Genomic DNA, 24,329 nt, shown 5'->3' with positions numbered 1-24,329 from the left:
GGAAGAGAGCAGGAGAAATGCGAAGTGAGGTATTAAAAAGACCTAATGTGCAAGCTGCATTCTTCAATTCTGCTTTTCCAAAATAAGTCTCTGTCTGATTCTTGTATCCACTATACAGTTAGTTGAGTGAAACCTGAGATGTAGGAAGGAGACAGAGGTGTGCTTAATAATTCCTCTCAAATCCCATTAGCCTATACTCTGAGTTAAACTTCTATATGCCAAGTGCTTTGCTAATTTCTAAAAATGTATTATCTCAGTGGATTAGCACAGGGCTCCTGTTAATTTGCATTTTTATCCCCATGTAACAGATGAGACATTGAGGCTCAGAGAGGTTAAATAACGTGTCCAGCGTCAATCAGTAAGTATGTGGCAGAGATGGACTCCACACCCCTGTCATCCTGATGCTAAGACCTAGGAGCTTTCTGGTATAAGATGCTGCCTTTTGGGGAAGACTGTGAAAACCTGAGTTCCCTCAGGGATGTAACTAAATCAGGATACTTCTTCTATCAAGACCCAATGGCCTGCATCTGGGGAAATCTTAATTCCAAGGTTGGATGTCCTGGAAGTTTCTGGAACTGGCTGATCATAAAATGGGTCCAGGAAGATTCGATAGTGTTATTTTTTCCTACCCCTCTCTCTCTCCTGCTTCCAGAGTCATTGGTAGGCTGGTCTTACTGAGTTACATCTTCCCCAAAATTCAGGGACAGTTCCCATGTGGAGTCTGAAGGTGGAGTTACAAATTCCATTCATAGCCCTGCTTTACGACGGTGCAATGCAAAGAATGCTGGGCTTGGAGATCTGGATTCCAGTCCTGCTTCACTACCAACTCCATGGGTGGTCTTAGGGGAGTCACTTCAATTCTCTGAGCCTCAGTTTCTTTATCGGTAAAATGGGGATAATCAAATCCATATTTAGACAGTCACTGTGACAACACAGCAGATAAATGGCTTCTCTACCTCATGTTCTATGCAGAAAAAAGAGATATGGCCACTCTTCTCACCTATAGGGGGATTTGTACCCTGCCCCCTGTAACAGAGTGGGAAGAGAGGAATCCCCCTAAGGAAGCTCTCATTGAAGGACAAATCATTTTCTTTCTTTCTTTCTTTTTTTTTTTGAGACAGAGCGTTGCTCTGTCGCCCAGGCTGGAGTACAGCTGCGTGATCTCAACTCACGGCAACCTCCACCTCCGGAGTTCAAGTGATTTTCATGCCTTTGCCTCCTAAGTAGCTGAGACTCTAAGTATGCACCACCATACTTGGCTAACTTTTGTATTTTCAGTAGAGACAAGGTTTTTCCATGTTGGCCAGGCTGGGTCTCAAACTGCTGGCCTCCATTGATCCTCCTGCCTTGGCCTCCCAAAGTGCAGAAATTACAGGCATGAGGCATCGCTCCCGACCAGGACAGACTTTTCTAGTAGCCTCACAGCCTCTGTGTGGTTTTCTTCATCACCCTTTCTCTAAAGTTTTGGCTAAGGCTATGCAGTGTTGGTCTTGACCACACTGCCCTGACAGGAGGTGAAGTTATGTCTGATTTTTAAGCTGGCTGTGTGTCTTCCAGTTGGCTGATCATGTGCCAAAAGTGCCATAAAACAAAAAGAACTCACCATCTTTTCAGGTAGAAAAGAAAGCCTTATACATTTGAACCCCACAATGGAGAATTTGTGTCACTGGATTTATCTACATTATGAAAAAAAAGCTTATCAAATTAAGATAAAAAAATTCAGTTTCAATGTAACTTCTGAACATTTTATAGCACATTTATGAGTCATGCCTACGTTTTCATTAAACTAGGGACACTTTCTGGAAAATACTTTCCCTTTTAGAGTTCAGATCTGTGGATGCACTTGAACCCAAGCTTCTTTATGACAGTTTGTAAACCAGGCCCAGTTCAGTCTGGCTTCCCTGAGAGGGATGTTTTTTCCCCCTCTTTCAGGAGAGCCAACAAACTGTTTCTGAAATGCATTAGGTCTTTGGGTGAAACTGTCACAAAGGAAGATGAAAATCTCAGAGGTGTTTGGATGAGTGTATAGCTTCAACCTAACTCAGTATGAGAGCCAAGGACAGCACTCAGATGGTACCCTCGAGGGCAGAATCACTGGCTGGTGAAGTTTGATAAAAACTCCAGTGTCCTGAAGGGTATTAAGATGCTTCAGAAGTCTGAGAAAGAGTTGCCCAAAGAAGAAAGTCAGAACCAGGGAAAGCAATTCTTCTGCAATGCAGTAAATATCCAGCAGGTGGCAACAGCTTCCTTTTACATTCTCCCAAGACCATTGGCATACAAACAGGAAGTAAACATTGCTGGATTTAGGAATGATCAACAATGAGGTTTTCTGTTCTCCCTCTTGTCCCCTTTTTTTGCTGTGCCAACTCTCCCTAACTTACTACATTCTCAGCTAGCAGCAGCATCCAGACAAAAAACAAGCAAGGACTCCAGGTACATAGGGGTTAACACACTCCTTCATCACCTAGGAGAGCCAGATATTTACAAATTCTGCTCCAGTCTCAGCCAGCCATTGGGAGAATCATGCCTAGTAACTTCCTCCAACCAGCATCCCACCATTAGTACCTACAGCAGCAGGCACTTTGACCAAGAACTGCCTGCAGGAGCTAGGAAAAACAGTTTTTTTGCAAAACAAGCATCAGGACTATTAAGTATGAGATAATTGTTAGGGGAAATATGACCAGCTCTCGCATCTTTTGATATACCTAATGCTTTATCTGTATCGATCTGCTTCTGCTAAGGAGGAAATTCAGAGTTTATCTACCTGTCTGTGCAATCAAGTGTGTTGCCGGACCTATTGGCAAATTACAGGAGCCCCACTGGGATCCTGCCTTTTAGGTTCTAATTTCCGCACCCATGGCAAACATGAATAATCAGCAAAGTTAATCAACACTTTACCTCCCAGGTGCTGTGCATGTCCAATATCCTGAAATTTGAACGGCAAGCAGGCAACAGGAATTCCCAATTCTAGTAGGGAGGATGCTCAATATCAGAGACCCATTAGAGCAAATCATTTCAGAGTCAGGGAGAGGGGACATGAATATCTTGAGGCCATAAGACATCATTAAAGTTAGAAAGACAACGTGACAAAACAATTTAAAAAGCTACAAGAACCACCAGTCCTAATGCCAGCTAGGGAAAGGGAAGGGCTCTTCAGAGATGCTTTACAAACCCACTTACTCATAGAAAGTCGTCCATCCTGTTTCATCGCTCTTGGTGGCCAGGAGCCCAGTGTTCCCATCATAGGTCATGAGGCCAAGCTCCAGGTTCTGTGTGGACACGACTTTGAGGCCTCCATTGGTGCCCACGGTGATGGTGATGATCTGGTTGTCAGGCATGAGCAGGTGACGGGGCATGCCACTGCTGTCCCGACGGATCTTCAGGGAATTCCCATTATTGTCAATCAATTCAGTGACATCATTGTCAGTACTGTATGTGAAATTGTACAAGTACTCCCCTGTCACCAGACTCACAGTGTATTGGTGGATGCCGTCAGCGTTGAAGACATATAACTCCTGCTCTCCGGGGGATGCAGCCTCATACTGGTTGAAGGCATTAAGAATGGGCTTGTTCTTGCTGACTGCCCTGATCCGAATATTTCCAAGGTCTGCAATGTAGATGGTACCATCTGGAGCTACAGCTAAGGATGATGGGGAATTCAAGATGGCATCAGTCGCGTAGGCATCATCTCCTGAATAGCAGTTGCAATTGACATCGTTTTTGCAGTCACAGTCCGAGGCTGCCCCAGCTAAAAGGCAGATCTCCCCATTGGTTGTTACCTGGCGTAGACGGTTAATCTTCTTCTCATCTGTCTCAGTGATATAGAGGACCCCAGTGTGGGAAATGGCAATGGCACTGGCTGACTCCAGGGCAGAGTGAATGGCTAGTTTGCTGAGTGAGTAGTCAATGCCAGGAACCTGGCAGTGCATGGGGCGTCCCGCAATGATGCTGACTTGGTGGTTCTCGGTGATTCGAAGGATGACATTGTTCTCTAGAACATACAAGGAGTTATCCATGGGATTGACAGCAAGGTCTGTTGGCCACTCCAGACGAACCTGTGGATGACGTGGTATCAGATTAAAGAACAGCCTTTAATATGTCCAATGTTTAACTGTAGGGCACTTACTGGTTTTATATATCTAGGAAAAAAGACAGCTTTTTAATAACACATTGTATTAGAAATGCTCTTCATTGAACCAGCTGCTCATTGCCCATGATGAGTGGGTGTGATGGAGAAGAAGAGATAATGTAATATATATTTCCTACCATGTCACCTGCCATGACCAGAACAAGCCATCAGCTCTACCTATGATGCTGCTTCTCAGCTCCAGATGGTTGGACCAGCATCAGAGCTGTTATATATGGTTGCACAGGTAGTTCACTACACAAGAGACCATGCCATCCAGCCCATACTCTGCTCTCCAAGCAGACACCTATGGAAGCTATGTACATTTAGAGGCAGCACCTGTATCTAATTCACAAAAAGGAGTCATGTGGCTTGGAAGGTGGCTCTGATCCAAGGGGAGCCAAAGTGCAGGCTCGCCAGCAAACTACTACTTGAGTGTCTGCTTTAAAAAATAAACTGAACCAAATGCATCTTTCTTCTGTGAATTTGAAATAAAAATCTCAGTAGCAAGTTGTCTGTTGTGGAACTTGAGCTGAAATTTATGAGGTTGGCCAAGGGTTGAAAAGGCCGTTATAGAAAGGTTGAGCGTGTATTCCAGGCTGTCTGAGAACAAATGCTGTACATTTGAGTGAGCCTCTGTTCTCTGCCTCTCTAACAGCCCAAACTAAACACACACTTTGGGTGATACTGTAGAGGGCTCTGCTCTAGTTACTACTGCACAAAGTAAAGGTTTATATAGTGAGGATGTAATCATTTCAGATTAACCGGGAAGTTCTGATTGACATATAACACTGTACAGTACATTCTCAAACCTGCAATAATGATGGAGAAGGGAGGCAATTACACAGCAACTTCTACCCTGTAATCTGCCACGGCTGGAGTGTGTCACCAGCTCCACTTTTCTCAACAGTTTTCCCTCTCTCTTACTCTCTCTCTCTCTCTCATACCTATCTGACATTTTTCATTCCATCTTACTGTTTAGCTCCTCTCAGTCTTTCTCCAAACAACCCCGTGATCTGTATCTGTATCTCCCCATCCCATTCCGCTTCCAAACCCAAGAGGAAGCAGGTAAGAACCTCAGGCCAAGGGGCAGGTGTTGCTTAGTGAAGAGAAATAAGAAAGAGTCTCACCTGGGCTACATCCATGCTGGAATCACAGCTCAGCGGCCGGACGGCAGTGAGGTCATTGGAGCCCAGCAGGGTGGAGATGATTCCATTCTGGTCGACCTTCCGGATCATGGTGGCATCGACAAAGTACATGAGCCCATTCTTGTCTACTGCAATACCTGAGCAAGACAAGCAGTGTGGATTTATCTCTTGGAAAGGGGTAGGATTGTGGGGGGGGGAGGTGGGAGATGAGATGCCTTGCTGAGCACTCTGCTTAGACCAGAGAGCTCACTGGAATTGATTAGTACCCTCAGAGCAGTGGTTCTCAGCCTTCTAACGCAAGATCCTTTCTCATGGCACTGTGCTGGGATTTGTATAGTTCCTAGGGTGCTGGCTACATCACCACCCTCTTCCCTGCAACTGACGAAAGCATGCCCCTTGGACTGCAAATGAACCAAGGCTGCAAATGAATGAAGCAGGAAATAACTTTGCATCTGCTCTCCTTAGAAAAGAAGTTATTTCCTAAGTTCATTACCCTAAACATTATTAGTAGTAAGTTACTTGAATATACTTCACAACTAATTGCAGCAGTAACGCTGAGAAACGATGATTCTTGTAGTTACAAACTCCTAATTCAAGGTGTATGCCTCAGGAAGTATTCCCAGTTAAGCTTGACTCCAATCAGCACTTCAATGCCCCAGCGGGGGACACTGGGGCCTAGCATTCCCCTGTTGCAGCAGGGCTGGAAAGGCACAGATATGGCTTCTATTTATTTTGTGTCTTTGCCCCAGTGCCCAAGTACAAGGCTTTGCCTCCTTAATCCATGCTGCCCTGCTGCTTTCACAGTAGCTAAAAATGCTAACAGGAATTGGACTCTCAGATGATTGCTTCTTAATGTTAAGTATTTTTAGTCCTTTTCAAATAGAGACCCATGGGTTCCCAGAACTCCTCCATCCTGGACCCCTGGAAATTATACCCATTCTTAATCACTACCATTTACTGGGCATTTACAACATGTGAGGCACTGCACTTTCGACTTCATACACATTTGCTGTCTACCACGGAAGTCTGGGCGTGGCCAGAGGCCCCTGGCTGGGCTTTGTTCTGTCTCCAGCCCAAACAGCTGGCACTCTGGCCCATGGAGACAGGATGTCCTGATTCTCTTGACTGGCAGCAGTCAGAAATATCCAGGCGCAACCCCCTTCACTTTCCACTTGGAGCCTATGTGCATGATCAAGTTTACTTCAAATAAACAAATAAGGTTTTCTTTTTCTTTTTTGAGACAGAGTCTTGCTCTGTCGCCCAGGCTGGAGTGCAGTGGCGCGATCTCGGCTCACTGCAAGCTCCGCCTCCCAGGTTCACGCCATTCTCCTGCCTCAGCCTCCCCAGTAGCTGGGACTACAGGCGCCCACGGCCACGCTCGGCTAATTTTTTGTAATTTTTAGTAGAGATAGGGTTTCACCATGTTAGACAGGATGGTCTCGATCTCCTGACCTCATGACTGGTTTTCTTTTTAAACACCCATCCACACACCAAAGCAATCTCTCTGAGTTAAATGATTACAGGGAAAGCTGTGTTTTGGACTGCTGGGCTTAGTTAAGTTCTCATAAGAAGAAAGCCAAGCTGGTGGCAAGGCTTTATCTGGGGCGGGAGACTCTTCCTTGACGTCCTTTACCTCTCGGGCTCATCAGGGTTGCATCTATGGCCTTCCCTCCATCCCCGCAGCGGGCTTCATCAAAGGGCAGACACTGCTCTCCCGTCCCTGCCACAACTTCCGAATTCCCAGCCAGGTCTTTGGCTCCACTCAGAGACTTGACGCGGTAGATTCTCCTGCTGTTGGTGTCGGACACGTAGAGCGAGCCGGACACGGGGTCCACTGCCAAGTAGTACTTGTGTGCCGGGTTGTTGCTTTAGTAGAAGAAGCACAAAGAGAAATGAGGAGGGGCTATGGAGCTGGCCGCCTAGATCAAAGGAATGACAAAAATCCCCGCAAGACGCTTACCTTCTCTAGTGTCTTTCCACTTTAGTGAACTGGAAAGAATCTCACATCAAACTCAGTGTTCTAACACATCATGGTTCTTAGCTACTTCTAATTGGACTTATGCTCCTCATGCTGTTAGAAAATTCATTTCCCACCATGCTAAACAACTGTTGCTTCATTTAGCCAGTACAAGAGCTCCCATTCCAATCCTGTTTTTGTAAGCAGGATAGTTATTCAAGACCAACTACAGTCCATGTGTGTGCAGTCTCCTTAATTTCCCCTTAAGGGCTTAGTGTATTCTCAAGTGGGATAGAGGAACACTTCCATGTGACAATGTTCTCATTTTAACCTATGCCTCCAGGGTACTAGACCATTAATACTAGGGTGACCTGGAGTTTTCCTAATTTTATCATGGGAAGCACCCCAGAACCACCCCCAATCTCCAGGCTCAGAGCTTGCTTCTTTACTGCTCTTCAGTGTGGATATGGATAAAGTTGGCATTTAGTGTAAAGAAATGTGGGTATCTTGCTGGTACTGTGTCTGGAATCTGAATTACTGAGACAGGAGATGCACTTTTCAAATCTAGGTAACAGTGAGGTCACAGGTGTCTGCCAGGGCCCTCATCCACACTTGGGGATTAATACCTTTGTGTGTGTGAAGGGTATTAGGAAGGTGTGACCCTCCGAGACCTGGGCTGCTTCCACTGCCATGTGTCTGGCTGCCCTGTGTGAGGCTAACTAGGACAGAGTAAGACTTGTAGAAGTGGCTCAGGGCTAAAACACAGGAAACTCTAAACTCAATTCTGACCCAGCTGGTGGTGACCTTGGTTAAGTCATTTGACTGTGTCAGGTCTTAGCTTTTTTGTGGGGGCTGGGGGGATTAAATCAATCATACTGGATATTGCTAATGTTCCTTCTGGCTCAAAACCCTGCAGTTCTTCCCTTTGTAGTGCCTGTCACTGGTTTGAGGTTGTGACCAGAATAGGTGCTTATGTTATTCCTATACTGGTTATTACAACCAGCACCTCTAGTATGCAAGCAGTAATTGCCTTTCTGCCTCAGTGTGGTAGACTAGGTTTTGAAATGAGCACAGGCCCCCCTTTTTTTCCCCTGCTATTTTATTTTATTTTTCTTAGAGACAGGGTCTCACTGGAGAGCAGTGGCGCAATTCTAGCTCACTGCAGCCTGAAATCCCTGGGCTGAAGTGGTCCTCCCGCCTCAGCCTCCCGAGTAGTTGAAACTACAGGTGCATGCCACCATGCCTGGCTAATTAAAAACCTTTTTTTTTGGTAGACATGGGGTCTCACTATGTCGCCCAGGCTGATCTCAAACTCCTGGCCTCAAGAGATCCTCCTGCCTTGGCTTCCCTAAGTGCTGGGATTATAGGTATAAACCATGCAACCAGCCTTTTCCTATCATTTTTCAATTTTGCTTTGGGGTGATGGGAGGACAGGGGCTGGGAGAGGTGAAGGGAAGGTGAGAGAGATGACAGTGTTGGATGCATTTGTCCTGTTGACATTAGCTAGTAAATTACTAATTAAAACACCGCCATTTGGGGTCTTCTCTGATTTAAGGGAAAAAAAGAAGAACTAGGAAGCTATTTTTAGGAACAATCTGTGTTGAGTTGAGATGGTCTTTCATTCCAGTTTCTCTTCAGGTTGCTATTAAGACACGTCCCTGAACTAGAAGTCAAAGTTTTTCTGAAATTCCAGCCCAGATAACTAAAGCGTAGACTACCTGGGTTTCCTTCCTTTCCTTTCCTCTTTTCTTCTTCTTTTTTGGCTATTAAGTCATTAGAGACTATCCATATATGCAAAACAAATTAGGGCAGAAAGGGAAAAATTCATGCCATTTTTTAATTAGATGCTGCACTCTGTCACTGAATGAACAGTAGCTGGCATTATCAACAGAAGGATCAAGGCATTGCACATCTGTGCCTATCTATGAGAGAGATAATTAATTTTGGACTTTCTAGTGAGCCTGATTCGAGGATGCTTTTCAAAAGCTCTGGCAGAAGAGCAGGCAGTGGAGGGTGTAAGGTCAGTTCTTGCTTAGGGAGACCATTCTTCTCCATGGTCTCATACCTGTTTTCACCAAGATGCTTGCAGAGAAACTCACGTCAGAGGGACAGCCATGCCTCCATACCCGTGGCTGTGGCAAAGTCACATGAGATTGGTGAATTTCCTGGAAAAATGTCCTTCCAGAGCATTCCTACTTATTTTTAAAATTTGGCTCAAATGGGGTGCCTATAACAGGCCAATTTTGGGGTGCCTGAGAAGAAGGCAGAGGACTTTTTCAATGCATGGCCTTTCCACTGACTGTTATGATCTTGTGCAATTGACTCTACTTTTTGTCTAATTTTGACCTAATTTTGATGAAGGAGAGCTGTCCATGCTTCATTTTAAAAAGTGAGCAGAAGCATTCCATTGAGTAGTGGTACAGATTGCTTTGTTTTTGCTCTTCTTCTGAATAAAAATAAGGTCACTTTTCTTTAAGAAAGCTCATTCTATCTCCATTTCAGTGCGGTTCATGTGTGAATGCACGTGTATGTGTATTTTACACTTTATCTGTGAATTGTACTAGTGTGGTTTTAAATGATAACCTTGGATCAATGTAATGACCAAGGCGCTTTTGACAATGTATACTTGGTCTCCATCCTTCAAACTATTCAAAAGTGATTTTACTCCATGAAAATTCTCAACGCATCTGACTGTTGGATTCATTCTGACCGGCAGATTGGCAATTAACTTTTTTTTTTTTTAAAGATGACCATATATCCAGGGGAAAAAATCATTAATGAGTTGAAAATGAGTTTTTAACCCGTTTCCAGTTCATTAAAGCTTTTGTGAACCCAGTCCAGCATTTACAAAAGCCAGGAGTTTGCCTCAACTGTTTAGCCCAATTATGCACCGCACTGAGCAGTCGGGATAAAAGTTCGCTGAGGGTTCATTATCTTGCACTTGAATCTCCCGGAAATTCTAATTACTGTCAGCTTATTTGGTTGCTTTTTGACTGCATTTCATAATTGCTAAAGCTTATCATATCCACAACACACAATTAGCACATAAAAAAGTTACTATATTTGGTACATAAAAATATACAACATTACACAAGAAGCACAAAACAAAAAAAGCAAACACAAGGAAGCAAACGAACCATATCAAATTATATGGGAAAGAGTTCTTCGTCTTACCTATGTTTAAACTCTTTATTTCTTTATAGAAAGAAAACAGAAAGGAAAAAAGAACAAACAGTTAGCGGAAGAATTGATGATAAAGCAAACATAACATTTTTGTTTCTTGTATAAAGGGGCCCAAAAAAGGCGGTCTTTTTCTTTTTTCCCCTGTAACTGACAACTCCTGGCTCAATAGCTTGAGAAGTGCCCCTGATTTTGGACTCCTCCCAGACATTGGACAATCTGGACAAGAAAGCTTGAATTCTCTCATCAGCAATGTGGCTGTCACGAGACACAGGTGGCAACAGGTGAAATAAGCCTCCTGAGTAAGGAAGGGATGGCAAACAGGTTATATCTTGGGTGCCAACAACATGTGTTGACCAGTAATGGCTACTGGGAGTGTGGTGGTAGAAGGATTTTGAAGCCAAATTTAATATCAGCTATAAAGAGTACTGTGACTCACTTGCAATGTCCACTCTGAGTGTGGGAGGGAGGATGGTGACACGTGTACCACCTATTTGCCATTGGTGCATTTCAGGGTAGAATGAGTACCACCCAAGAGGGAGACCCTGCTCGCAGCCTCCTGCAGTTGGGCAAAGGCTGTTGAACCCTGAGACTCTGAACCACTTCCTTTCCCTGCTCCATGTCACCTTCATTGTCTCCTTTTAACTTGGGGTGGGACCCCAAATATGCATTCTTTCTAAAAGGTAATGTGCAATATTGCAATAACGTCCATAAATGAAATTTCTAGGTAATAATATCCTCTTGGAATTGGAGTCAAAGACTCCAGTTATCATTTATCAGAGAACTAGTAAAAATTTTGTTGTTGTTTTAAGAGAAGAAATACATTCAATTTCAATAGGAAATTGTGGCTGGAAGTTAACGTGCCAGAGACGAGAAGATGCTAGGGCCTCAAGTAAGGAGAACGACTCCCATTCTCGAGGCTTCTAGGCCAAAGTGGAAGAAACTCCTGACCCCTCTTTCCCTTTCAGTTGAGGAGAAAGGCTTCAGGGAAGGGACAGAGAGTTTAATGCCCTGATTTCTGCTCAGGTGTAGCTCAGTCCTCTGCCGGGGGCCATCATTAGTGGTGGGTTTGCACAGGGATTACATTTTTATATTTTATTCCAATGTGTTAGTTTTTGCAAAAAAAAAAAAAAGTTAATTAAATGATGCTGATAACTCCTGAGCTCTGACTGACATAGTGCAATTTAAGATTCATTCTGCAAAGCCTGGTGTGTCAGGGTGGCAGCCGGGAATTCTCGCGTCTATTTTATATTGCTTAATGAAAGTGAAATGTTATCTGCCACCAGTGGTAGTCATATTTGGCTCTTAATTATTGCAATATCAATTTCACTTTTTAAAGTCAAGATTTTGTAAAAATACTGGATGGGATTTGGGTCTGCAGACCTGACCTACTTCTTTCCTAAGAACATCTGCTTTCAGTTGATTAATATAAGATCTATGTTGGGGGAAGGAGAAGGGAAGGGGTGAAGGATCAAGTCGTTGGAGAGTGTAGAGCCTGAATGATCATATAAATATGGGCTTTGGAGAAAGGCTGAGGTCACTGCTATTCCAGTCCAGGATCACAGCAGGCTGGGTGCTTAGCAGGCAACAAACCAGAATAACAGCATCACCGAGTCAGTCTATGCAGCTGGGTACAGATGTCCTACTTACAAGGGATAGGCCCAGGCTTCGTGTGCATGGTTTTAATACCACAGACTCTTTAGGTGAGCCCTTCGAGGAAAAAGTGGTGTTTCAGATGGGAGAATTGAGATGGATTAGCTCTTCTTCACACTGCAGAGTCTCAATGATGTCTCTGCGAAGCCTTCAGTGTCTCTTGTGGCATTCTCAGCCTGTCTCTCAGAGCTGCCATCATGCTGTCTGGTGATTTATGTTTGTGTGCCTGTCCCCCTCAGTTCTTCGTGAATAGGACATGACTCACTCATCTCTGAATTGCAGATACTTAGTAGAAGACCCAGGAGAGAGTTCGGGCTGGAAAAACAGGTTCTTGAGTGAAGGAAGCAAGGAATGAGGCTGCTTCCCTTAGTGCTGGGCAGACCCTGCCTTGGACTAACTCCAATCCCTCATGTTCTGCTCAGAATTACAAATCTCTAATCAGTGGAGACTGTTGTCTTTTTTCATTCCAACTCTCTCTGTGCCACATTTTCCCCTTGAGGAAGGTGGACTTGGAGTAGCCACAGGGTGGTTTTGTTGTTGTTGTTCTAACTAAAGAGAAGTTGACTTGGGGTACATTTGGTTTAGTTTCAGGAGGATGAGCTCATGTGGCTTGTAGTCCCTTTAGCACCCAGTTAAATGGTTGCTAGCCATTCTTGAACAGGAATGTCTTTGAGGAATGCACCTGCCCTACAATGCTGATTTGTCTAGCATCATTGCAGAGAGTAAAAGGCCCCATGTAGAATTCATATTTCACTAGTACAAGGACATCAATGACAAACTGGTTGATGAGCATCATTTCAAAGACTATTTAGATTATTCACTGCACAGGAAAACCTGAAATGCCTAGAGATATTAAAAAGGAAACTTGATAGAGATTTTCCCCAATTTTTAACTCTAATGATTTACACATCACCAATAATCAATTATGAACACAAAAGAAAATTTTCTAATTTATCAATAATATGAAACAAATTTTGATCAGCCCTACTAAAGGAAAGACTGAAAATCCCTCTGTTCTTTCTATAGATAATGAAATTACAAAATAACTGTGATATTAAAAGATGATCAAAGATATGCAGCCAAAAAGTATAGAAAAACATGTATCATGGAAGCGTTACAGGAATTAATTAATAAAAATATCAGGTTATTTGTCTGGATTTTGTGATGTTTATGATAGAACTGGCTTTTCTAAACTGCAATTTTTTGGGTTTCTTTTCTCATCCTAAATATTCCATTTCGTTTCTCATTTCGTATTTATAATTTTATTTTTTTCTTCTTAGTGAGAGCCTCTGAAATTGTATTAGTGTTAGGCTTCATAAAATCTAGGTTCTACCCTTGGTAAAAAGACTTTGAAAATAGTGCCAATCAGTCTCCAAAATTTTATGAGGACATTGTTTTTCCTTTTATTCTGGACTGAGTGCTTCATGACTTTTCTTTCCTGACCCCCATTTTCAAAGCCTGACCCCACAGGAAAAGCATTTCTGTTCTTTAAGTGGAACCACGTAGTCTTCCCTAACAGTCTACCTGGTCATCAAGCAGGCTCTGTCCTGGCTGAAACTCTCAGGCAGAGCTTGTCCTTGGTGACGCTTCCTTCCAATGTCTGCTGGCTTTGCCTGTCTTCCCAGGCTCCCACTTTCCCCCTGCCCGGTACTAACATATCTGGGTTGGACATGTCCCTTCTCTGAAGGTCTCCTCTAATGATTGGCGCCCTTGACTCCATGCTGAAAGCACCATCAGAATGTCAGCATGGAGAAGTGGTTTAGTTGGAAAAAAGCATGTTTAACATCATAATATTATTTTATGTTTAAAAAATGAAAAAACGGAAATTTCAAAAATTATGGAAGGTGTGAGATTCTTATGTTTATTAAAAGGAGCTAAGCTAAGAAAATGTAGAGAGATACTGTCCTATTCCATATAATTTACTGCCTTATATTGAGGTCTAATTCCTAAGATGTTCTAAAACTGAGGAGGGAGAAAATATTTTGCTATGAGAGAAATTCCCTGTATAATGTTAGTGACTGACAAATTTACTCTGCTCCAGGGCTTAGGTTTTCCAAAGACCACTTGGAATGGGCGGTGGGAAATGGACTAGTAAAGATGGGATATCAGGCTTTTTTGGGAAAGGAGTATGGAAAATGTCCTAAATGTCCGCCTAATCAGAGCACACAGATGATAACCATTTTACCTAAGAGAAGGCTCTTTTGTAGCATCAGAAGTTATTTAAGTGTATAGAACTTGTCCCTGTATGTTTTGGAGAGACAAAAGAAGGAGGAAGGGGGAAGGATAGCGAGAGAACCATGGAAACATTTCAATAGGATCCCAATTCAGAGGCTCAGCTCTGGGGTGGGTGAGCGAGACAGGGATGGGCACTGACTCCCGAAATTGAATCATTCAGCTGCCAACTCACAATGGAGAAAAGACATAAGCAAGACAGGTCTCTTCCTCCCCCTCCCTCCCTCTGCTGGTTGCTGTTTTGAAGAGAGGGGATTGACAGCCCTTTGTTTTCAGGTATGTAGTGGGAAGAAAAGAAGAATAAAACCAGTGTTCTTGTAAAAGCTTAACTTCTAATCGGCTCTGGGTACCTGGCTGATGAAAGTAAGAACAAGTCTAAAGGCAGTTAAAAAAAAAATCACACAGCTGCCGAGGGAAACTGGGAGCATATTCCGCCTCAAGCTGTCCTAATGTCACCACGTGGGCATGGCGTGACTTGTTCTGATTGGGCCCTTAGCTTACACCATTGACGCTGTGGCCTCCACAACTCGAGAGACGTGGAATCAGGGACCAACTCCAACAAGAGGGAGGAGACGGGTCCGTGTTTTCTTTAATTTAAGCAACCTATCTTGAGCACCTATTGTGGGCCAGGACCTCCTCTAGGCATTAAAGGGACAAAGATGACCAAGGGATCGGCTGCAGAAGTTCACATGCTTGGGCCCTAAAGACTTACATGGAAATAATGACAACATGGCATTCAGTGGCATCAACTCTAATGGAAGATCAGAGAGTGTAGTGACTCAGAGGTGGGTAACAATGGCTTCTGCTGGGGAGATCAGGCTACGTGGAAGAGGAGGCCCTGACGCTGGGCCTTGCAGGTGGATGTGATGTGGTAGATTAGGTAGGGAAGGTATTTTAAGCAGAGCAAGCAGCAAGAGTGAAGGTTTGGAGGTGGGACTGTACCAGGTGAGGGCTGATTAGCCTCTGAGCAGGAAGAACAGTGACAAAGGAGGAAGGGCCTGATGTGGAAGATTACAAGGGCCAGATGAAATAGTTCCACCCTTTTTTCCTATAGGCAATGGCAAAGCACAGTGCTACCTCTGCCCTACCCTGTCTTCTCCCATGGTTGTCTGTTGCCCACAGGGTGCCTGAGAAAAGGAGGCTTTCCTAGGATTAGAAAAACAAACAAAGACAACATCTTGGGAAGGGAATCTATATCGATGGGCAAGTCTAGGAAAAGTGATTTGTCTGATCGCCACTTTGGCAGCGTGAGGGCTACCTGGCCTCTTCCCACGTGTCTCCTTCTTGCTCTCATTTTTCACCCTCTGGTTACCATGCCCCCTCCTCCACCCCAGGCCTGTCTCTGGATCTCCATGATGGTTGGCCTTTGGTCCTTCAGCTCAGCTTGAACTGCACTGACTTCCCCAGGTGCCACCTCTCATACTCACATGGGTGTTTTCTGAGCCTGTGTTTCAACCCCTTCTGTACCGCACAGCCCAGCACATGCCTGGCTCCCCTCCATGCTCAATAAATGCCCACTGGATCACTGAGGCTGCAACCTCCTCGGGGTGAAGCTCTTGTTTTTTTCTTTCTTTTTACTCCTCTCAGTCCCTGGCACACTCTTGGCTCCCAAGAATGCTCAGCAGCAGTTGCTGGGAGCAGGCCATTGATATCTCTCCCAGACAGGGCCTCAGAGACTCTCAAATGCAAGTGCAACCTGCAGCTCCTTCTAGGAGGGAGGCTGAGGCTGCTTCAGAAGACACTATCATCCACTCAGTTGTCAGGCCAAAATCCTAGGCAGGGCCCTTGATTCATTTCTGTCTTTGTTCGTTCCTTACACCTGATCCATCAGCAAATCCTACCAGATTTACCTCGAAAATATATCGTAATTGGAGCACTCCTCTCTCTTCTGCTACCATTCTGGTTCAAATCACCATTGCCCCAATCCTGGAAAATTGCTGCAGCTTCCCTATGGGTTTTCCTGCCTCCACTCCTGCAGCCCTACATTCTACTCCACACACAATAGCCAGAGTCATCTTTAAAAAAAATGCAAATCAGATCATATCAATTCCACCCCACTCCCTACTTCAACCTCCATTGCTTGTTCATTGCAATACAATGTACTGTTGTCTAAGTGGTTAGTGAGACTCAGATGCACCCTTCCCTGAGCTCACCACCCACCAGCCACATTGGGCTTCTATCAGTTCTTAAATCAGCCAGGCTATTGGCTGGTATATGGCTTTTGACCAACTTTTCTCTGCCTGAGTGCTTTTCCCCAGATCTCCCCATGGCTGAAGTCTATCACTCAGATCCTAGCCAAACATCACCTAGTACAAGAGGTTTCTCCAACTAATTCAACTTACGTAGCCTCCTCATCCATGTACCCTCCCTGTCCCCCAGTTCCTGTTTCTTACTCTGTTATATTTCCCCTAAAGCAATTAAGGATACTGGAAATTATTATTTTTTTTATTTGCCCACACGATTTTTTCTGTGGCTCCTTATCAGAACATAAACACAACAACAGGTGCTTTGTTTGACCCCACTTTTTTTTTTTTTTCTAGCCAGAAAGCCCCTGGGACATGGTATACATTCACCAAATATTTGTTGAATGAAATTTTGCCCCTTTCTTATAGATCTTATTTCTCTCTCTAATTACAGATCTCCTCTGAGTTGAGGGTCTGAAATCAACTTTCCTGGCAAGAGCATGTCTAAGAGCTTTTAGGGGTCAGTTTTTTCCCAGCACAGAGGGGTCTGGCCTTCAGACTTAGTAGCCAGCAATGGGCAGGAGGAATCTACCTAGGCTGGCCAGAAATTACACAGCAAAGCCTACACAGTAAAGGAAGTGCTATCCTGGTGAATGTGCAAAGATCCAGAGACTTTATAGAGAGCTAGCAGATAGAGGTGCTCAATACAACGTTTTAAATTAGCAAATGAACATTAGTGGTTCTCAAACTTTGATGCGTGTCTACAGAGCTTCTTAAAACTAAAAGGTGCCTTGGTTGTTCTCCAATCTGGAGACTAAAAGCCTTGTCTGTAAGTCAGTTGTTGACTATTGTATCAAATCTGTGTATGGTTTTCACAGATACACAAAGCATTTTTCCCACCTCCTTATTTGACTCTGGGCCTAGGTTTTGGATCACAAGGACTATATCTTCTCTGGAGAATCCCAAATGCAGCCCCAGTTACCCAATCAAACTCAGTAGTTATGAGGGGCAAGAGAGCAACAGAAGGTTGCCTGTGTGGCCATTTACCGTAACTCCAAGATGCTGGTCACATTTCGAGAGGGAAAGATGCGTCGGATGTAATTGAAGTCACCCACGTAGAGGCTCCCATCGATTCCAACAGCCAGAGCCACTGGGGCCAGCAGCTTGTTGCCTTCAGCAAGGCCGTTGCAGCTGGGACAGGAAATGCTCCGGCGGCGACCATTGCCCATGATGCTGGTGATGATGGCAGGCTGCTGGGTCAGGAACTGGTTTTCCCCAGTGCCTTTGTGTAGGATTCCTGTGGGGGTTGGAGAATGGGAGGGGTTACTGAAGCCCTCTGGGGAAGACATGTGTATTGGCCAACTGGGAGGGAGGGGAAGAGAAAAATTAGGAAATCTTCAGAGCTTGGGGAGCTCTCCAACTTCTTCACAATGTGGAGAGAGCTGCAGTGTGAGAGGTGGACTCCAAATGCTGTGGCATTGGGTAAAATGACACTTGGGAGGATAACTAAAGAAGCTTGTAATCCCAGCTTCCTGGTAGGCTGGGGCAGGAGGATCATTTGAGCCCAGGAAGTCGAGGCTGCAGTGAGCTATGATGGCACATACACTCTGGATGACAGAGCAAGACCCTGCCTCTATTAAAAAAATAATAAATATTTTAAATATTTAAATAAAAAAAAAATAAAATAAAAGGAGAAGGTAGGAAAGTCTATGCATATTTTGGGCACTTGATGAAAAAATGACCCAGGGAAGGGGAGGTGTGACCACTTAAATGCTGAGGCTAGAGACAAGGTTCCAGAGAAGTGGCAGGGCTGTATTTGGGAAAGAAGATGTGTTCACGTACCACTTTTAACATTGAGGATGTGATGTTTGTCCAGGGACCAGCCACCGAGGTTGGAGGGGTCCAGCTCGAATCCCTGAAGGAGGGCTGTCCTTTTCTCCCAGAGAATTAGACTGGGACAGGTCTCATATTCAAACCCAACAGACACTGAAAGATAAAAGGGGTGGGGCAGAGTGAGAGAAAAGAGAGAGTTTACTTGATTACTCCAGAGCTCTGTAGCAAGAATGAGAAGCACGTGTTCGCAGTAATACAGATTCTGTTCCAAAAACTCACTCAAAGAGGCAGGCTGATTGCTTTTCTCCTTGTGATTCTACAATATTAAATTCAGATTTTTGAGCTGAACTCAACCTTGAAACTTTACACAGTAGTACTCTGTGGGGATGGAAAGACCTTTCCAATGAACGACTGGCTTTCAAAAATGACCCTGGTGACATGGAGGGAGGAAAGGAATCATTTGAAAACCTGACACAATTCCCCTTTAGAGATGGACAGGAGACTGTTTCTCTCAGCCTGCTGTTCACGGCATGCATTTATTATATTTCGTGTTATTTATTTCCACTTACTAGGAGAAAGCCCTTTGGGATCATACTGGCTCACTGACATGGAGATTCTGGGAGCAATAGCTTGTGTAAATTAAGACACTTGGTGTTTTCACTCAGGATTCCAGAAAGTGCCAGAAGGGGCAGGCACCAGCAGGAGTACAGCCTGCCAGTTACATGGGAATTCAATGGGGAACAGAATCCAAAAGCTGTTTGTAAAAATCCTGCATTTGCCACATGGACAAATGGGAGAGAGAGGTGGAAATGAAGGACATTAGTCCTAGCTTGGCTCCAAGCTCACGCTTCCTTGGGGCTCCATTTTCCCCACGTGTAAAATGGGTTAAGTGAAGCCTCAATTTCTCAGACAGATGTGATAAGGAGAGATGAGATGAAGTGCTGAGATGCCGTACATTTTTAATTGGAACGCTGCTCTAGAAATATGAGGCATTGTTATTATTGCTGTTCCTACTGCATTAAACTCTTAACTATGTGTGTCACCTTTGGGGATTCTCAGCAGCTTAAAAAAATTCCTGAGATATAGAAGTGTCAATATGAATGAAGGATGCATTTTTATCTTTAAAAAACTCTCTATATTTCCCAGCTTGTCCTCTGAAAATGCCAAGAAACAAAGGCCAAATGACCAGCCCCAGCAGCAAAGAGAATTGCTAGTGCCTGGCTTGTGGCCTTGATATATTATTTCTCATTAAAAGGAATCAGGGCTTCTGGAAGAAATGGCTGGAGTAAGAAATGAACACAATGACACCAGCCTACTTTATCATACTAGATAGCAAGGAAGGAATCAAAATCTATTAGGGTCATGTCAAAAGGATTTGAGAATGAGCTTGAAAAGGTGCCCACTGACCAAAGATGGGGCCATTTGGCCATTAGTGAGAATAATAACTTCAATGGATTGAAACATACTGGATGCATCTCAGTCCATGAGTTCATGGTGGTATTTAAGAAACATTAATTTGCCACCACTGGATGATGAATCAACTCATTATATTGAAAACTAGTAAATAAAAGGAAATAATCAAGCATTTATCTATTCTTCCCTATTTGAACTGTACTTTAAATAACCAAGTAGTTAAGGAGAAAGCATCTCTATATAGAAGTATTTCAGCTAATAGATGAAGAAGCAAGTATAGAATTAACATATCATTTTGCAATCCCTAATGACCAGACAGACTAGGCAATGAGCATTAATGGCTACTGAAATCTCTAAAAAATATACAACTTGACTTTAGTTGCCTCTTGACGGAAGGACACAGCCACACCTATCAAGTTGTTCTGCCCAAACAAAAAATCAAAAAATCAAACCTGAATCTGAGAAAGCTTCAAAACCCAACTATCAATGGTCAGGAGATATAGGGAACAGAGGAACAGGCCAAATAGCCATAATTATGCAATTCGAGAACCAACCAATTAATCAACCAACCAACCAACCACGCTATATGGGAAATTCTACAGGCATACAACCCAATTTCTTCAACAAATAAATTATAAAGGTTATATATAGAGAGAAAGATAAGGAAAGAAGAAAGAACTTTAAAAACAGTTTAAGAGAAATCAACCAATTGCAAAAGGTGGATCTTAATGGGATCTTGAGACAAAGTATTGATAGTTTATGGTATTTGTCAGGCAATTGAAATATGGAACAATGATGGGCTATGTGATGATATTACGGAATTTTTGTGTTTTTTTGGTTGTGATGATATTGTTTTTATGTTTTTAGAGTGTTTTCAGAGATACATTCTTAAATATTACAGATGAAATAATGTGACGTCTAGGACTTGCTTCAGAAAAATATAGGAGAAAGGGGAGTGGACGGGGGTATGAAAAAACAGGCCTCATCGTGAGTTGATAATGGTAGGAGCTGGAGTGTATGGAAGTGCATTACAATATTTAGTCTACTTTTTAATATTGGCTGTCATTTTGATATTAGCTAAATGTATGTGTCTGTGTATATATATATATACACACACTATACACTGATGAAGCAGACCCCCAGGCCTGTATCCTGAGCAGGTGTAACCAGTTAGTGGCATGATCTTGGGCAACTTTCTTACCCTCTCCCTCCTGCCCCATATGCACAATGGGGTTATGAGAGTGCCTACTTGAGGGGCTATTGAGAGGTTACCCGACAAAGGATTTAGCACAATGCTCTCTACACAAAAGGAACGTCTGATAAACATTGACTACCAGTTATAGTGAAAGTTTCTGAGGTTGCTAGTTTCTTACTTTGGTAACTTATCTTTACAGTTCTTAAAATACACATGACCATTGGTGAAGAGAACACAGGATTCTGGATTTTAATTAATTCCTAGATAGCTTTCCACAAGTAGGAAGATACAAGGTAGGTTAAGATTAATGTACAGCTCACAACTCTGATAACGGTAGGACACTTCTGTTATGAAGATCTTTCATAAGGAGGAAATCGTGATTCCCTCAAAAGGCAGAGCCCTGGAACATAGCATGTGGCTTTCTGATCTCCTCAAACCCTGTTTTCTGATTATTCAGGGGCATTCTGTGCCATTTACAAGTGCTCTGTCTGGAACGTGAACTAGCCCCTGACCACCTCTCTCCCATCATCTTGAATATTTTCTTTTCCACTACACTCCAGCCACACTGGCCTTCTCTCTGTCTATCAAACACACCCTGCTCTTCTCTCTGCCTGAAATCCTCTTTTTCTGATTTTTATGTGGTTCCTTCTTGTCATTAAAGTCTCTGCTTAAATGCCGCCCTGCGGAAGAGCCTTCCCTAAATGCTCACCACAGTTGTCCCTCCTCCCCAATATATATCATTTACTTTTATTTTCTTATTAGCACTTATCCTGCTTGATATTTCTTTGTTTCATTTGTATTTATTATCTCAATACCTCACCAAAATGTAAACCCCATGGAAGAGGAATCTTGTCTGTCTTCCTGACCACTGTGTCCTTATCTACTGGAACGGTGCTTGGCATATCCTTGGAACTCAACAAATATGGGTCAAATTAACACATGACTAAATCCACTGATCAATAAGTGGTTGAAACCAAAACATACCAACAGCATCTGAGAGTCCATACACCCTTTGGCCATAGGCATCTGTTTTGTCCCAGATGAAGGTGTAGGCCAGGTTGGGAGAAGCCTGGAATGACTTCTGGAAGAGATGCCCCTCGACAGCCACCATCAGGTGAACCCTAATGAGGTTCAGGGGCACTGTGGACTGGGTCATGGTGATCTTCAGCAGTGACTTGTACCCTGCAGTTCTGGAGCTCAGATAGCGAAGTTTCACATTGGAACCAGGGAGCTCAATTTCTTCATGAAGAACCTGGAGAGGAAACACGTGGCAGACACACACCTAAAACACACCTGTGCAGGTAAACTGTAACCCCCCTACTGTCTGTCTGCTATGTCCCTCACTGAGGCATCACATCTTATGTGGGTGCAAGAACCACTTACCACCACTGAGAAAGAAAAACAACAACAACAAAAACTTTATCCTCTACCATAGAGTGATGGGGCTGAGGTTATGATTTTTGGATTAATAATTATTCTTGGTCACCGTTGTGTTTCTTTTTAAAAAACCACACTGTTGGCAAAAGATGTAAATAAGAACAGCAGGCTTTATTGCTAGCTGCATGCAAGGAGGCCACGAGAGGCTGTGATTATATGAACCTACAACTTCCACTGACAATCCGTACAAAGCAACAGGGAGGCAATAATGTACTATGCCCTCTGTCGTAACACCGATGTAGATCATTAAAGCGCCTCTTACCATGTATCTCTGTGACTAACAGGAATAAAAAGCAATTTGCAGGTGGGTTGCACATATGTATGTTGTTTTTATTTTATTAAAAGCTCTGATGACTGCCAAAGTCTTGAACGACTATCTGCAAACATCCAGAACAGGCAAGAGGGATTCAAACTTTCATCTCTGGTGGCTATAAATTTTATTATGCTCCCACTTTTTTCACTCCCCTGTAGTATTAGTTTCTGGTCCACTCGGGGAGAGGCAGTGTCCAGTTGATTTCGGTTAGGGAAGTTCTGAGAGTCCCGCCCTGGCACTGCCATTCCTACCTGGGTCTCAGGCACGATGGGATTCTGCCCAGGGGCAGCACTAAAGAAGGTGGACAGTGGGGAGGAGATGATGATCGGATCAGGCCGGACAAAGCCACTGAGGTCACAGCTGGGGATGGAGTTCTCCTCGGTCTTCATCACCAGGGTGTCCATGGCGTAAAAGCTGTTCCACGGCAGCCACACAGTGCGCTCCTGGCTCATGAACGGGGCTCGCTCAAAGTGTAGAGTCAAGGAAGCACCTCCATTGGCGATCAGGTCGAAACTGGAGAGGGAGTAAATGAGCTGATGAGGGGGTAGACTCACCTTCAGACAAGGCAGGATGCCTCTCCTCCTCCCCTGATGGCCATGGGATGGGCAGAGCACAGAGGAGAGCATGGGCTTTGGAGGCAGACAGGTGGGGCTGGAACCCAAGCTCTATGACTTACTAGCTGAGTGGCAATGGGCAAGTTACTAACCCTCTCTGAGCCCAAGTTTCTTCATCTGTAAAATAGGAATAATTACACCAATACACATGGCATGGCTAGAGTGAAACATCATGAGTGTAGAGCAGAGCTCAACAAACTATGACCTGTGAGCTAAATCCGGCCCACCACCTGTTTTGGTAAATAAAGTTTTATTGGGCAGGGCGCGGTGGCTCACGCCTGTAATCCCAGCACTTTGGGAGGCTGAGGTGGGTGGATCACTCGAGGTCAGTAGTTCAAGACCAGCCTGGCCAACATGGTGAAACCCTGTCTCTACTAAAAATACAAAAATTAGCCAGGCATGGTGGTGGGTGCCTGTAGTCTCAGCTGCTCAGGAGGCCAAGGCAGGAGAATTGCTTGAACCTGGGAGGCGGAGGTTGCAGTGGGCCGAGATTGCACCACTGTACTCCAGCCTGAGTGATAGAGTGAGACTCAAAAAAAAAAAAAAAAAAGGGTTCCTTGGCATACAGTTACACCCATTTGTTTATGTATCTTTTAGGCTGCTTTCCTGCTATAATGGCAGAGCTGAGTTGTCGGTGACAAGCCACATGGCCAGCAAAGCCTAAACTATTTACTACCTGGCCCTTTAAAGAAAATGTTTGCTGGCTACTCGTGTAAAGCACTTAGCACAGTCCTAGGCGAATAGAATGTTCAATAAATAGTGTAATTATAACAACACTACGTTAGGACACAGGGAGGAGCTCATTACAGCATTCTTTTAATCAGCCTCTGCTCTGTGGCTGATTTCTTTGACAATGGTTCTTAAGCTATATTTCTGTTCGTTTCTTAAGAGCTGTATGGAGGTGTATTATCTGTCAAGTAGAATAAAGGTAGCTTTTTCCCATTTAACAGAAAACAAGGACGTTAACAGAGAGGTGTCCTAATTTTAAGCTTTATTTTACCTCCCCTCTAGAATTTCATCTTTTTTTTTTTTTTTTTTTTTTGGG

General features: G+C 43.8%; 1 protein-coding gene across 6 annotated transcripts in view; it reads right to left on the bottom strand.

Annotated features, from left to right (window-relative positions):
• The window catches only part of TENM2 (teneurin transmembrane protein 2), a 1,386,931-nt gene that overhangs the window by 43,838 nt on the left and 1,318,764 nt on the right, over positions 1 to 24,329 (bottom strand). For all 6 annotated transcript variants that reach the window (XM_032158572.2, XM_032158571.2, XM_058440114.1 and 3 more), the window contains 8 exons: positions 22,922 to 23,183; positions 21,905 to 22,172; positions 18,322 to 18,465; positions 17,527 to 17,776; positions 10,406 to 10,426; positions 6,908 to 7,140; positions 5,257 to 5,411; positions 3,181 to 4,055 (listed from right to left, as the gene is read on the bottom strand). In XM_032158572.2, coding sequence (XP_032014463.1) covers positions 3,181 to 4,055; positions 5,257 to 5,411; positions 6,908 to 7,140; positions 10,406 to 10,426; positions 17,527 to 17,776; positions 18,322 to 18,465; positions 21,905 to 22,172; positions 22,922 to 23,183 — 2,208 coding nt within the window. The remainder of the gene's footprint in view (positions 1 to 3,180; positions 4,056 to 5,256; positions 5,412 to 6,907; positions 7,141 to 10,405; positions 10,427 to 17,526; positions 17,777 to 18,321; positions 18,466 to 21,904; positions 22,173 to 22,921; positions 23,184 to 24,329) is intronic.

The sequence above is a fragment of the Hylobates moloch genome, unplaced genomic scaffold (assembly GCF_009828535.3).
Source record: "Hylobates moloch isolate HMO894 unplaced genomic scaffold, HMol_V3 SCAFFOLD_6, whole genome shotgun sequence".
NCBI classification, from domain to species: domain Eukaryota; kingdom Metazoa; phylum Chordata; class Mammalia; order Primates; family Hylobatidae; genus Hylobates; species Hylobates moloch.
The sequence above is the reverse complement of the archived record's forward strand: the minus strand, read 5'-3'. Positions and strand labels throughout refer to the sequence as shown.